Raw genomic sequence first — 16,647 nt, forward strand, 5'->3', positions numbered from 1 at the left:
CGATGCAGAGTCCGGGACCTGTAGTGTAGGATTCCAGCCACTTCGGTCAGGGTCAGCAGCAGGGAACTCCTGGCAGCATTCCGTTGACGAGCTGCAACGAACGATTGCAGCCTCGAGGCGGGGCGCTGCCTGGGCTCCATCCTCGGCCTCGGGGAAGATCGAGCTGGACTTGCTGGAGTCACAGGGAATCCGTCCGAAAGCGGCGATCAGGGCTGCACTCCATTCTGCCCAGGACTGCTGCCTGACGCCTTCGTACCTGTGCCATGCTGCGGCAGCATCCCGCAGGCGATCTATGGCCATGTCCCACTTCTGCTCTTCAGTCGTTCCGAGAGCGTTGACGGTTGCCACCCATTCCTCGGCGTCGTCCTGGAAGCCGCGAAATTCCGGTAGCGCGAAGGAAATCGGCGATGGCGGGACGGCGGGCAGAACTCCGAAATGTGCCCCCGCCAAGCAGTTCACTTGCTCCGATACCTCCGCGAGAGAACGCCGGAGATTGCGACGGTTCTCGGGCGAGCTTACCTCGAAGTTTTGTGCGGCGGCCGCAGCCAACATGGCATTGAGTGCGCACAATGTTGGCAAGATGGCAGGACATAGCTTGGAACTCGACGCTATGAGGGCGTTGGTCGTGACACGGAGTTGCGCGATGGTATGCTGCAGCTCCGCTGCGCTGTCGTGTGATCCGCACGAAGAGCCAAGGCCCGCCTCTGCGGAGGATACAGTGACTGCGGTACTCGAGGTGGTACAATTCCTGACCAAGGACGCGTGGACGGCGTCCCTTGGAAATCCAGCTGTGGTCGGATTCGTGGACATGGGTTCCAGGGCGCTGGAAGCGTCAACGACGTTCCCAGGCAAGCGGAACCCGTGTGATGAGTTGTGACCTGGTACTGTGGCGTAGATGAAGCGGTGTTGCGCCGTCGGGTAGGCCTCGACGCCGTACACGGTGGGTGCTTGAAGCGCCGACAGGTTGCCAGGTATGGAGGAGGCATGTACGCCATCCCTAGGTGAGAGAGGCCCGTGCGCATGGTTGCCGTGACGTGTCGCGTCCCTGGGCAAGTTCCCCGAAACCACAACGGAGGCCTGGACGCCATCCGTCGGTGCTGGGATCGATGCTGGCCGGGACGGACGCCTTGCGGGTTCCATCAGCGAAGAAGCGTGACGGCCTTCCTTATCGTGAACTGGTACCGGGAACGGGTGCTGGAGCCGCCGAGGAGGCCTTGACGCCGTCCCAAGCGGCGCTTACCGCGGCTACACGTCGGCGGGTATCCTGGTTGACGAAGCCGGGACGTAAGACGTCTTCTTCGTCGACTGCGCCATTGTAACGACGAGAAATAAGACACAACGCCTTTGCTGCAGGCCGGCTGTTCTTATTCTGCTTCGTCTTCCTCCTCTTCCTTCCTAGCATGCGAGTCTGTGCCAGAGAGAGTTCCAGTTTCGGTTTTCGTCATTACAATATATATATATATATATATATATATATATATATATATATATATATATATATATATATATATACATGGGTAATAAAAAAACCAAGCGAGTGCGCATGTTTACATTCAGGGGGAATAGCTCGCAATGTTCGCAATTTCAAATAAGTGATGTGGACGTAGGCTTAATGTTTATTTCTAATTTTTTCATGAAAGAGCTCGTGTGACGTTTTTCAGCCCCAATAAACGAGTGAAACTTAAGCATGCATACCTTTCGTATGTTTTATCAATGCAAAATTTTTTCAGTGCCTTTATTGTTGTTGTTGTTATGTAGTAAGCGAATAAATTGCATAACTGTGATTAAGTGTACTTGCCATGGAATTCCTTGCTTTCATAGTTGGCTTTATGCTTCTCTGAAGAAGAAAGAAGTTGTACATGTTGTGAGAAAAGAAACATGTGAGCACATATATATGATTATTAGCCATATCGCAGCGCGTGATAACTCGTGTAGCGTCCGATATCACGGACCAATCGCACAAAAATTGAAATTATTTTTTAGGAGTGTACTTAAAGCGTATAATGACAGTGGGCATTATTTCGCTGTTGGGACAGTGTTACGTGTCGGTTGGGCACAAGTCTGTGTACGACAATTTTACACGTGGACAAAAGGCGAACTGTCCAACCATCACAACCACATTTTTTCTTTCGTATTCAGTGCAGCTATGTGGCGGTGGCTGTTCCATTTTGTTACCCCAAGCTATATTACGTGAGTGCCCACTTGTTTAAGCCAAAATTTGTGGCCAAAACTTATGACTGCAATGCCCCTCCATCAACGAAGTCATTTGGAGCTTATTATTATTCATTTAGACAGTTAAGCATGATATTACATGTGACATTGGTCACTTGTCACTCAACGCCAAGAATTCCAAGCACGTGGTCCACACATGGATTTGTACGTCCCATATTTTTATTTACATTTTCATAATAAGTACGTTCATGAGCTACACGTACATGTCTGGTCTAAAGCATTGTTTTCGTAGAGCACCGCATATAATCACAATGTGTTGAAGTGCAACCATGAAACAAAAACGGTATTTCATAAGCGGCATCCAGATTGTACTCATTTTGGATACCGGTATTACCAGTATACGGGCTTCATTTTCTTCTCGCGGGGAGCTTGCGCAATAAATTCCTTTTTTTTAGATAGGTGCCCACTAGGCCCCTTTTCATCGTTTGTTGATAATGTGTATATTTGCGATTTTTCTCGCAACTTGTGCGGCAGAAGTATTTTCTTATTTTCTTGGTATATTCACCTCTTCCCAAATGTTTTCTTCAGAGACATGCACTTTATCGCAAGCCTCACAGTTCGCCATGAACCATGTACTTCTGCCGTGGCAAGCAGTGCCCGGTTTAAGACGACTAACTAGCGGCCAATTCACTCCTCGAACGTACTTAGCTACATCTAAAAACCACTGTCCCCACCCTGTTCACCTCTCATGTGAAGAGTTCAAGTTGCTGTTCGAAACGTCCTACAGACAGAGTTTCACGCGTCCGTACCATCGTAGAAAAGCACTCAGCCGACGGGACCCTTTTGCTTGTAGGCAGCTTAAGACAAAGTTATTTCGACGCTTTTCTTGTAGACTTTTTTCAAGCAGTACCTCTACCACAGTAGACAATATCCCTCATACTATCCGCACTGTGCACTGAAGCCCACGGTGTACCACTGCCACCGAGAATGATAGCACTCACCGCAAGACGCCACCAGCCATCAGTAGGACTGACAGTTGGGCAAGCTCGTGCGATTGCATCGTTTTAGAATGGCGAGACCAAGAACCCTAAAATACTAGCGGTCAACTCAGAGCCACAAGAACAGCGTCGGCTGATCCAGCGCGCACGTGGAGTGGCGACAACCGATGGGGCCCTTAACTAAAGGCTTCGCCCTACGTGGAAGGGTACTGGTCGTTGTAACAGGAAAAAAAATTCTCTTTCGCATATCTATGAGCACTGAAAAAATGCCTGTTCCCCTTAAAATCTTCAGCGGTGACGTTCGAGTGGGATATATATAGATGTGAAGACGCATGAAAATCAAGCAGCCTGTGATTTCATTGCAGTGGAACACGTATAACAAAACTTCATATTCTTTGCCTAGTATTGAACTGAACTAATGTAGGCAGAACTTACTTACTTGAGTACTTCAAGTTCCCTTTTGTCTCCTGTACCTCGTATATCTTGTGGATTATTCGACCAAGTAGAGTACGTTGACTTTCTGGTACAGGCTTGATTCTCAAGTTGCTGCTGAGGATACCTTCCTAGAAAAATGGCAGATCCCACGTACAATGGGAATGACAGTGTCTGCATGACTACACTGTCTGCATGACTGCTGATTTTTCTACTGAATCAAACGCCTTCTCGTAATCTATGAAGGCTATGTATAGTGATTGACTATATTCTGAGCATTTTCCTATTACCTGATTGATAGTATGAACGTGGTTGATTGTTGAGTAGCCTCTTCGAAATCCTGCTTGTTCCTTTGATTGACTGAATTCTAATGTCTTAATTCTGTTAGCAATTACCTTTGTAAATGGCTTGTATACAACGGAGAGCAAGCTATTGGCCTGTAATTCTTTAAGCCCCTGTCATCTTCTTTCTTATGTATTAGGGTTATGTTAGCATTCTTCCAAGATTCTGGTACTCTCCCCGTTAGGAGACGCCTCGTAAACAGGGTCGCTAGTTTTTCTAACGCAATCTGTCCTCCATCTTTCAGTAGATCTTATGTTACCTGATCCTCACTAGCAGCTTTGCCTCTTTGCATGCTCTCCAAGGCTTTTCTGACTTCTATCATTACTGGTGGGGTATCATCTAAGGTACTGCTAGTTCTCATATCAATGTCGTGGTTGTACTGGCTACTGTACAGATCTCTGTAAAACTTCTCCGCTAATTTTATTATCCTATCCACATTGGTAGTTACTTTGCCTTCCTTGTCCCTTAGTGCATACATTTGGGTGTTGCCTATCCCGAGTTTTCTCTTCACTGCTTTGACACTTCGTCCGTTCTGGTTATATATATATATATATATATATATATATATATATATAGGCAGGCATGGTGGCGAAAATGGCCGTAGCGTTGCAATAAGTCAAGTAGATCCTCCAAGAGAACGGTAACAACGGAAGTGTTTAATTCGACAGTTTCGGCCAGAGTCTGGCCTTCATCAGGAGTCATGGTACATTCTGTTTGCGCTCACATTTATAGTATTTTGGGTAAAAAATGAGAGGGAAGGAACGAAAAAAAAAAAAAAAAAAAGAGTTTGAAAAACGAGAGAGGAAAGGATATCCAGAAAGTTCCAGGTTCCACTGTGCTTCGCGAGTGGTGTCGTCAGTGTGTATTTTCTTAGTATTGCGTTCAGTGCAGTTTGGTGGCGGTCCCTTTATTGTAGACGGGGCCTGGCTAAGGTAAGGGCTTGCGTGTCGCGAAAAATGCTTTTTTTTATTATTATTTTTTATTTTTTATTTTTTAAAGACCGTCACTAATTCGGCGTCGGGGACAGCGTTCCGAGGCTCCAGGAAGTCGGCGCGGGAGAAAATGTTTCTTAAGGCGCTGTCTGTCGTTTTGAATGCTATTTTGCTCTGCGAATCCGCGTTTGGGGGTTTTAATTGTGTATGGGGTGGCCCTTCTATATGTCGGGCTTTGTTGTCGAAATGCGGGAAGGGTTTCCAAACTGCGAGAAAGGACGTTTGAAGTGATTGCTATTTTGTACTGGGAAACCGCGTTCGGGGCGTTTAGTTGTGTATGTGGATGTCGGGCTTTGTTGCAAAAATCGGGGAAGGGTTGCCAAAAGGCGAGAAGGGGCGTTTGAAGTGATTGCATTTTGTTCTGGGAATCCACGTTCGGGGCTTTTAGTTGTGCATGCGGTGGTTATTCAGAGAAATAGAAATAGACGACAGTGGTTCACTGAAACACGCAAAGATATTTGTAGTTGTCCAGTCCTCGTCGCCGCCACAGTGCCGCGAAATCTTGAACTGTTATGATTACAATTATAAACTTACATATACACACATACACCCCCATACATATGCGCATATGCATAAGTACATATACACATATAAATGCATATGTATATATTATAGTGCTTTGATTGCTGCAAGTGTACCCGGACTTTCATTTATGCCTTTTTCGAGGGTGTTAAATCGGTGTATGAGGTATGATTCACGTTGTTCACGTTCCCGGTTTGATTTAAATCCTGTTTCTAAAAGTGTGACTGACAATTTGTCGAAGGAGTGGCCGGGAAGGTTAAGGTGTTTTGATAGAGGTAGATTCGGCGCTGATTTCGCGTGGGCTCTGTGATTATTGAAACGAATCCTAAAGGGTGTTTCCGTTTGTCCGATGTATTGCATGCCGCACACGTTGCATTCAAGTAGATATACCACATTAGGGGAATCGCATGTTAGATTTCCTCGTATGTTAATTGAAAAGTTGGATTGTGTGCTGCTTGCCTTGCTTGTATCTCGCATCGCTTTGCATACAAAACATCGAGGCTTCAGACAAGGTCGGCATGAACTGTCGGAAGTTGAAGTATTGATTTGGGAGTTTACAAGTGTGTCTTTGAGGTTGCGTGTTCGTCGGTAAACGACGCCAGGAGCCGATGGGAATGCACGTTTTAGACGTTCACTTTGTTCCAGTATGTTGTAATGTCGTTTAAGGATTTTGTTAACGTTGGGGAAATTCGTGCTGTATGTTAAACATAGGTGTGTCTGTTGCAGGTTGTGTTGTGGTGGCCGCTTCATCAGAAGGTCATCACGCTGAAGTTTTCTAGCTTTTTGAATAGCGTCATCAATTACATGTGGAGGATATTTCTGTTTTTCGAGCACGAGTTTAAGCTTTTGTGAGCTCGCGTGGAAGTCAGTGTCTTTTGAGCAAATTCGCTTAAAACGGTGGGCCTGGCCGTATGGAATGCTGTTTTTACAATGGCGTGGATGATCACTTTGGTAATGGAGGTACTGTTGTCGATCTGTTGGTTTGCGGTAGAGGGTTGTGGAAAGTTTATCATCTTCTATTATTATGGTAACGTCAAGGAAATTTACGGTTACTTGTGAGTAGGTGTGTGTGAAGTGTATGTTTGGATGCACAGTATTGTAAGTATCGATAAAGTTTAGCAGTTCATCCTCGCTGTGAGTCCAAATAAGAAAAATATCGTCAATGTACCGCCTGTATAGGAGTGGTTTCAAGGGAGTTTGGGACAAAAATTCGGTTTCTAGTTCTCCCATAAAAATGTTAGCATAGTTTGGTGCGAGTTTGGTACCCATGGCGGTGCCGCTGATTTGTCGAAAGTACTCTTGGTTGAACTCGAATGAGTTCAGTTCTAATACAAGTCTTGTGAGGCTTGCGATGGCAGAGAAATCTGGGGTGTCAGGTTGTCTATGGTTTGTGTATGTGTTTTTTAATGCCGCTATGCCATCATCGTGGGGAATATTTGTATAAAGTGAAGACACATCAAGGGTAACTAAGTATGAGTGTTTCGGAATGCGCAGGTCTGCAATATCTCGAAGAAAATGTGAGGTGTCTTTTACGTACGACCCGAGAGTGCACGGAATGTGGCCTATTAATTTGTCTACGTACCCTGATATGGGCTCGGTTACTGTGCCTATACCTGAAATGATTGGTCGGCCTGGATTACCGGGTTTATGAATTTTTGGGAGTATGTAGAAGCGCCCTGGACGAGGGTGTACTGGCCGCATTAATTTGTGCTCACTGCGTGTTATTCTTCCCTCGTCCAACAGCTTCTTCAGTTCTGTTGCTACAATACGCGTGTATTTCTCTGTCGGGTCCCCTGGGAGGCGTTCGTAGAATTTTAAGTCGTTTAGTTGACGGTATGCTTCTTGTAGGTAGTCGGTTGTATTTAGGACTACAATTGCCCCTCCTTTGTCAGCGGGCTTTATTATTATATCAGTCCTAGATGTTAGGTTTTGCATACTCTTTTTCTCGGATTTTGTCATGTTTTCCCGCTTTCCCTTCTGTCTGTGATACTCCTGTAATATATCTTTCTGGACCGCGTTAATATATAAGTCCAGACACTTGTCTCGATGACTTTTTGGTGTCCAATCGCTTGTTTGGTGGCGGGGAGTCTTTGGAATGTTAGACGGCTTGTCCAAGAAATATTCGTGCAGCCTCAATTTTCTAGCGAAGTTGTCGAGGTCTCGGAGTAAGTGAAACTCATCGAAAGATTTTCTAGTTGGGCAGAAGTTTAGTCCTTTAGATAATAGTTTTACTTCATCAGTTGACAAACTCGTGTCTGATAGGTTTATAATCGCAGCGTCGTAGTGAGTGTTGATAGGTGTTTTCTTGTTTGTGCCGTGAGTTTCCTCGTGGGTGAATGTGTTGTAGTCATACAGTGTAGCGTCTGGTAGTGTGGGGTTGGAAACATTGTCTCTTTTAAGTTTCTGTATTTTAGTTTTCTTGACCTCTTGGTATTTATTCTGTTCGAACTCTGTTAGTAGGGTGATTTCCTCGTTTGATAAGTGGTTGTTGTCGCGCAGAATGGCGTTGGTCATGTTGGTCAGTTTCTTTACTTGTTTTTCACTGTGGTTGATTGCAATTTCTGTTAGCTTGAGTGATGCTTCTAGAAGGACGTTTTGCCATGCGGCCTGGTTGTTTTCGTCGAGATTTGTGGCGGCAGGGGTGATGGAGAGTGTCATTCCTTTGGGGGCTATTCTAGCATTTAGGTATACTTGCAGCGTCGATCTATGCATTGCATGTCTGATTCGTTTATCCGTGAGTTTTCTTACTTTAAGAAAAGTGGCACTGTAACCGGAGAGCAGAGAGCTGGACTTACAGATTGGAAGTCAGTCTTCTTTTGGGCGCGGGGACGGCACTGCAGAAGTCCGCAGGTTGTAGGTGTGTTGTGTAGGCCTTCGTCGTTGAAAGGATGATCCGGGCGTCGAGCTGCTGGCAGGCGTTGAGCTCCGAGCGAGCGTTGAGGGCAGGATGTCCGTGTTGCTCGATGTTTCTTTGGGTGGGGTCGGCAATAGAGCAACACGCCTCTGTTGGTCGGCAGGTTTCACCTCTTGGGAAGGTGCGGTACTGCTGTCGATGACGGTGGGCTGTATCGGGCGTCGAGGTGTTATACTTTCAACGATCGTTGGGAACTCTGTCGTGGTGTCAGAGGTCTGCAGTGCTCCGGGAACGTGTTGGTGACTTCTGGTTCCCTGGTGATATTCTTCTGTTCGCATTTGGATGGGAGTGGTAGGTTGGGATGACCACCCCGCGGCAGGCTCGAGGTTCCCGCGATATATTGCCCCTCTCGGGTCGTACGTAAAAGACACCTCACATTTTCTTCGAGATATTGCAGACCTGCGCATTCCGAAACACTCATACTTAGTTACCCTTGATGTGTCTTCACTTTATACAAATATTCCCCACGATGATGGCATAGCGGCATTAAAAAACACATACACAAACCATAGACAACCTGACACCCCAGATTTCTCTGCCATCGCAAGCCTCACAAGACTTGTATTAGAACTGAACTCATTCGAGTTCAACCAAGAGTACTTTCGACAAATCAGCGGCACCGCCATGGGTACCAAACTCGCACCAAACTATGCTAACATTTTTATGGGAGAACTAGAAACCGAATTTTTGTCCCAAACTCCCTTGAAACCACTCCTATACAGGCGGTACATTGACGATATTTTTCTTATTTGGACTCACAGCGAGGATGAACTGCTAAACTTTATCGATACTTACAATACTGTGCATCCAAACATACACTTCACACACACCTACTCACAAGTAACCGTAAATTTCCTTGACGTTACCATAATAATAGAAGATGATAAACTTTCCACAACCCTCTACCGCAAACCAACAGATCGACAACAGTACCTCCATTACCAAAGTGATCATCCACGCCATTGTAAAAACAGCATTCCATACGGCCAGGCCCACCGTTTTAAGCGAATTTGCTCAAAAGACACTGACTTCCACGCGAGCTCACAAAAGCTTAAACTCGTGCTCGAAAAACAGAAATATCCTCCACATGTAATTGATGACGCTATTCAAAAAGCTAGAAAACTTCAGCGTGATGACCTTCTGATGAAGCGGCCACCACAACACAACCTGCAACAGACACACCTATGTTTAACATACAGCACGAATTTCCCCAACGTTAACAAAATCCTTAAACGACATTACAACATACTGGAACAAAGTGAACGTCTAAAACGTGCATTCCCATCGGCTCCTGGCGTCGTTTACCGACGAACACGCAACCTCAAAGACACACTTGTAAACTCCCAAATCAATACTTCAACTTCCGACAGTTCATGCCGACCTTGTCTGAAGCCTCGATGTTTTGTATGCAAAGCGATGCGAGATACAAGCAAGGCAAGCAGCACACAATCCAACTTTTCAATTAACATACGAGGAAATCTAACATGCGATTCCCCTAATGTGGTATATCTACTTGAATGCAACGTGTGCGGCATGCAATACATCGGACAAACGGAAACACCCTTTAGGATTCGTTTCAATAATCACAGAGCCCACGCGAAATCAGCGCCGAATCTACCTCTATCAAAACACCTTAACCTTCCCGGCCACTCCTTCGACAAATTGTCAGTCACACTTTTAGAAACAGGATTTAAATCAAACCGGGAACGTGAACAACGTGAATCATACCTCATACACCGATTTAACACCCTCGAAAAAGGCATAAATGAAAGTCCGGGTACACTTGCAGCAATCAAAGCACTATAATATATACATATGCATTTATATGTGTATATGTACTTATGCATATGCGCATATGTATGGGGGTGTATGTGTGTATATGTAAGTTTATAATTGTAATCATAACAGTTCAAGATTTCGCGGCACTGTGGCGGCGACGAGGACTGGACAACTACAAATATCTTTGCGTGTTTCAGTGAACCACTGTCGTCTATTTCTATTTCTCTGAATAACCACCGCATGCACAACTAAAAGCCCCGAACGTGGATTCCCAGAACAAAATGCAATCACTTCAAACGCCCCTTCTCGCCTTTTGGCAACCCTTCCCCGATTTTGGCAACAAAGCCCGACATCCACATACACAACTAAACGCCCCGAACGCGGTTTCCCAGTACAAAATAGCAATCACTTCAAACGTCCTTTCTCGCAGTTTGGAAACCCTTCCCGCATTTCGACAACAAAGCCCGACATATAGAAGGGCCACCCCATACACAATTAAAACCCCCAAACGCGGATTCGCAGAGCAAAATAGCATTCAAAACGACAGACAGCGCCTTAAGAAACATTTTCTCCCGCGCCGACTTCCTGGAGCCTCGGAACGCTGTCCCCGACGCCGAATTAGTGACGGTCTTTAAAAAATAAAAAATAAAAAATAATAATAAAAAAAGCATTTTTCGCGACACGCAAGCCCTTACCTTAGCCAGGCCCCGTCTACAATAAAGGGACCGCCACCAAACTGCACTGAACGCAATACTAAGAAAATACACACTGACGACACCACTCGCGAAGCACAGTGGAACCTGGAACTTTCTGGATATCCTTTCCTCTCTCGTTTTTCAAACTCTTTTTTTTTTTTTTTTTTTTTTTTCGTTCCTTCCCTCTCATTTTTTACCCAAAATACTATAAATGTGAGCGCAAACAGAATGTACCATGACTCCTGATGAAGGCCAGACTCTGGCCGAAACTGTCGAATTAAACACTTCCGTTGTTACCGTTCTCTTGGAGGATCTACTTGACTTATTGCAACGCTACGGCCATTTTCGCCACCATGCCTGCCTACTCCAGACCGGCCACCGGCGCACCTCCAGCGGAAAAAGTATCACGGAAATTTCCTAAACATGCACCAAGTACAGCTATCATTGGAAATTCACAAACGAGATACCTTCATCGACACTTCAACCCCTACGACAAGTCAACACCGGCATTCATAACGATCCGCGGAGCATCCACTTTCGATATTGAAGATGAGCTGGCAAATGTGCCACGCTCAGTAACCACGCTCGTTTTCCACGTGGGGACGAGCGAATTGGAACTGTACGGGCCGGATGAGTCCCTTCGCCGCCTTCGCCGCCTGGTAAATAACACTCTTCAAAGACGCCCGGAACTTGACAGACTAATTGTCTCATGTGTGCCACCACGATCCACCAACAGGCGCCTACAACGTTCCAACGAGAAATTCGTCCACCGCTTCAACAGGGAAGCTCGTCACTTTAATGAGACAATCAAGACGTACTGCCGGAAACCGGGCAAGGTGTCATACATCGACTATGAATTCGACCAACTGCCAGCCAGACGTTTCCTTGCTGCGGACGGACTACATCCGAGCTTCATGGGGGTAGCACTCATTGCTCAAACGCTGAAAGGGGCAATATATCGCGGGAACCTCGAGCCTGCCGCGGGGTGGTCATCCCAACCTACCACTCCCATCCAAATGCGAACAGAAGAATATCACCAGGGAACCAGAAGTCACCAACACGTTCCCGGAGCACTGCAGACCTCTGACACCACGACAGAGTTCCCAACGATCGTTGAAAGTATAACACCTCGACGCCCGATACAGCCCACCGTCATCGACAGCAGTACCGCACCTTCCCAAGAGGTGAAACCTGCCGACCAACAGAGGCGTGTTGCTCTATTGCCGACCCCACCCAAAGAAACATCGAGCAACACGGACATCCTGCCCTCAACGCTCGCTCGGAGCTCAACGCCTGCCAGCAGCTCGACGCCCGGATCATCCTTTCAACGACGAAGGCCTACACAACACACCTACAACCTGCGGACTTCTGCAGTGCCGTCCCCGCGCCCAAAAGAAGACTGACTTCCAATCTGTAAGTCCAGCTCTCTGCTCTCCGGTTACAGTGCCACTTTTCTTAAAGTAAGAAAACTCACGGATAAACGAATCAGACATGCAATGCATAGATCGACGCTGCAAGTATACCTAAATGCTAGAATAGCCCCCAAAGGAATGACACTCTCCATCACCCCTGCCGCCACAAATCTCGACGAAAACAACCAGGCCGCATGGCAAAACGTCCTTCTAGAAGCATCACTCAAGCTAACAGAAATTGCAATCAACCACAGTGAAAAACAAGTAAAGAAACTGACCAACATGACCAACGCCATTCTGCGCGACAACAACCACTTATCAAACGAGGAAATCACCCTACTAACAGAGTTCGAACAGAATAAATACCAAGAGGTCAAGAAAACTAAAATACAGAAACTTAAAAGAGACAATGTTTCCAACCCCACACTACCAGACGCTACACTGTATGACTACAACACATTCACCCACGAGGAAACTCACGGCACAAACAAGAAAACACCTATCAACACTCACTACGACGCTGCGATTATAAACCTATCAGACACGAGTTTGTCAACTGATGAAGTAAAACTATTATCTAAAGGACTAAACTTCTGCCCAACTAGAAAATCTTTCGATGAGTTTCACTTACTCCGAGACCTCGACAACTTCGCTAGAAAATTGAGGCTGCACGAATATTTCTTGGACAAGCCGTCTAACATTCCAAAGACTCCCCGCCACCAAACAAGCGATTGGACACCAAAAAGTCATCGAGACAAGTGTCTGGACTTATATATTAACGCGGTCCAGAAAGATATATTACAGGAGTATCACAGACAGAAGGGAAAGCGGGAAAACATGACAAAATCCGAGAAAAAGAGTATGCAAAACCTAACATCTAGGACTGATATAATAATAAAGCCCGCTGACAAAGGAGGGGCAATTGTAGTCCTAAATACAACCGACTACCTACAAGAAGCATACCGTCAACTAAACGACTTAAAATTCTACGAACGCCTCCCAGGGGACCCGACAGAGAAATACACGCGTATTGTAGCAACAGAACTGAAGAAGCTGTTGGACGAGGGAAGAATAACACGCAGTGAGCACAAATTAATGCGGCCAGTACACCCTCGTCCAGGGCGCTTCTACATACTCCCAAAAATTCATAAACCCGGTAATCCAGGCCGACCAATCATTTCAGGTATAGGCACAGTAACCGAGCCCATATCAGGGTACGTAGACAAATTAATAGGCCACATTCCGTGCACTCTCGGGTCGTACGTAAAAGACACCTCACATTTTCTTCGAGATATTGCAGACCTGCGCATTCCGAAACACTCATACTTAGTTACCCTTGATGTGTCTTCACTTTATACAAATATTCCCCACGATGATGGCATAGCGGCATTAAAAAACACATACACAAACCATAGACAACCTGACACCCCAGATTTCTCTGCCATCGCAAGCCTCACAAGACTTGTATTAGAACTGAACTCATTCGAGTTCAACCAAGAGTACTTTCGACAAATCAGCGGCACCGCCATGGGTACCAAACTCGCACCAAACTATGCTAACATTTTTATGGGAGAACTAGAAACCGAATTTTTGTCCCAAACTCCCTTGAAACCACTCCTATACAGGCGGTACATTGACGATATTTTTCTTATTTGGACTCACAGCGAGGATGAACTGCTAAACTTTATCGATACTTACAATACTGTGCATCCAAACATACACTTCACACACACCTACTCACAAGTAACCGTAAATTTCCTTGACGTTACCATAATAATAGAAGATGATAAACTTTCCACAACCCTCTACCGCAAACCAACAGATCGACAACAGTACCTCCATTACCAAAGTGATCATCCACGCCATTGTAAAAACAGCATTCCATACGGCCAGGCCCACCGTTTTAAGCGAATTTGCTCAAAAGACACTGACTTCCACGCGAGCTCACAAAAGCTTAAACTCGTGCTCGAAAAACAGAAATATCCTCCACATGTAATTGATGACGCTATTCAAAAAGCTAGAAAACTTCAGCGTGATGACCTTCTGATGAAGCGGCCACCACAACACAACCTGCAACAGACACACCTATGTTTAACATACAGCACGAATTTCCCCAACGTTAACAAAATCCTTAAACGACATTACAACATACTGGAACAAAGTGAACGTCTAAAACGTGCATTCCCATCGGCTCCTGGCGTCGTTTACCGACGAACACGCAACCTCAAAGACACACTTGTAAACTCCCAAATCAATACTTCAACTTCCGACAGTTCATGCCGACCTTGTCTGAAGCCTCGATGTTTTGTATGCAAAGCGATGCGAGATACAAGCAAGGCAAGCAGCACACAATCCAACTTTTCAATTAACATACGAGGAAATCTAACATGCGATTCCCCTAATGTGGTATATCTACTTGAATGCAACGTGTGCGGCATGCAATACATCGGACAAACGGAAACACCCTTTAGGATTCGTTTCAATAATCACAGAGCCCACGCGAAATCAGCGCCGAATCTACCTCTATCAAAACACCTTAACCTTCCCGGCCACTCCTTCGACAAATTGTCAGTCACACTTTTAGAAACAGGATTTAAATCAAACCGGGAACGTGAACAACGTGAATCATACCTCATACACCGATTTAACACCCTCGAAAAAGGCATAAATGAAAGTCCGGGTACACTTGCAGCAATCAAAGCACTATAATATATACATATGCATTTATATGTGTATATGTACTTATGCATATGCGCATATGTATGGGGGTGTATGTGTGTATATGTAAGTTTATAATTGTAATCATAACAGTTCAAGATTTCGCGGCACTGTGGCGGCGACGAGGACTGGACAACTACAAATATCTTTGCGTGTTTCAGTGAACCACTGTCGTCTATTTCTATTTCTCTGAATAACCACCGCATGCACAACTAAAAGCCCCGAACGTGGATTCCCAGAACAAAATGCAATCACTTCAAACGCCCCTTCTCGCCTTTTGGCAACCCTTCCCCGATTTTGGCAACAAAGCCCGACATCCACATACACAACTAAACGCCCCGAACGCGGTTTCCCAGTACAAAATAGCAATCACTTCAAACGTCCTTTCTCGCAGTTTGGAAACCCTTCCCGCATTTCGACAACAAAGCCCGACATATAGAAGGGCCACCCCATACACAATTAAAACCCCCAAACGCGGATTCGCAGAGCAAAATAGCATTCAAAACGACAGACAGCGCCTTAAGAAACATTTTCTCCCGCGCCGACTTCCTGGAGCCTCGGAACGCTGTCCCCGACGCCGAATTAGTGACGGTCTTTAAAAAATAAAAAATAAAAAATAATAATAAAAAAAAAGCATTTTTCGCGACACGCAAGCCCTTACCTTAGCCAGGCCCCGTCTACAATAAAGGGACCGCCACCAAACTGCACTGAACGCAATACTAAGAAAATACACACTGACGACACCACTCGCGAAGCACAGTGGAACCTGGAACTTTCTGGATATCCTTTCCTCTCTCGTTTTTCAAACTCTTTTTTTTTTTTTTTTTTTTCGTTCCTTCCCTCTCATTTTTTACCCAAAATACTATAAATGTGAGCGCAAACAGAATGTACCATGACTCCTGATGAAGGCCAGACTCTGGCCGAAACTGTCGAATTAAACACTTCCGTTGTTACCGTTCCGTTCTCTTGGAGGATCTACTTGACTTATATATATATATATATATATATATATATATATATATATATATATATATATATATATATTATTTTAATGAGATAATGTAATGTTCAAAAAGAAAAGTGGGTGAAAAGGTAACTTGCTGTGAGCAAGTATACACTTCTTTCCCTTATATATATAAAGCAAGTAAGCGAAGCTTCATTGCTAATCGTATTAGTCGCATCCAAATAATCAGGGCCAATTTCTCCCTTTTCGGAATATGTTAATTTTCTGAGCAAATGTATCGATCATTTAGTAGCTATGGAAAGCTGCATTATTAACATTTAATAAAAAATAGTAAAGATTTAATGGCGGTCGTCTATATAGTATTAACTGTAAAATATCCACTCTTGAAGGCTTCCAATTTCGAATCGGATTTGCCGTATGAATAGGGGACCCTGGGAGTTTCTGTTAGTGCTTTATCTTTTCTCTCTCGTGAAATCTTCATGTTGTGTAATGGGCACATAAAAGTTTCTACAGCCCGGCATCAGATTTGGTCAAGTCAAAAGGCACTAAAGAGTAGTGAAGCGAAGCGCGAAAGGATGATTACAAAGTGCTTAAAAATGACAGTACCTTACAAAGAGGCGATCTGGTGTTACGCCATTTTGGGCTGCTATGTTAGCACTTTTACTCAAGCACCGATTTCACATGAGGTCGCAACAGCCTTAAATCAG

General features: G+C 45.1%; 1 protein-coding gene across 1 annotated transcript in view; it reads right to left on the reverse strand.

Moving 5' to 3' along the window:
• LOC142768718 (venom metalloproteinase antarease TserMP_A-like) overlaps positions 1-16,647 on the reverse strand; it is a 108,882-nt gene that overhangs the window by 78,229 nt on the left and 14,006 nt on the right. Inside the window, exons 4-5 of the mRNA XM_075870725.1 lie at positions 3,610-3,733; positions 1,799-1,837 (exon numbers count right to left, since the gene is read on the reverse strand). Coding sequence (XP_075726840.1) covers positions 1,799-1,837; positions 3,610-3,733 — 163 coding nt within the window. The remainder of the gene's footprint in view (positions 1-1,798; positions 1,838-3,609; positions 3,734-16,647) is intronic.

This window comes from Rhipicephalus microplus, chromosome 8 (assembly GCF_043290135.1).
Source record: "Rhipicephalus microplus isolate Deutch F79 chromosome 8, USDA_Rmic, whole genome shotgun sequence".
In the NCBI taxonomy this organism is placed as follows: Eukaryota; Metazoa; Arthropoda; class Arachnida; order Ixodida; family Ixodidae; genus Rhipicephalus; species Rhipicephalus microplus.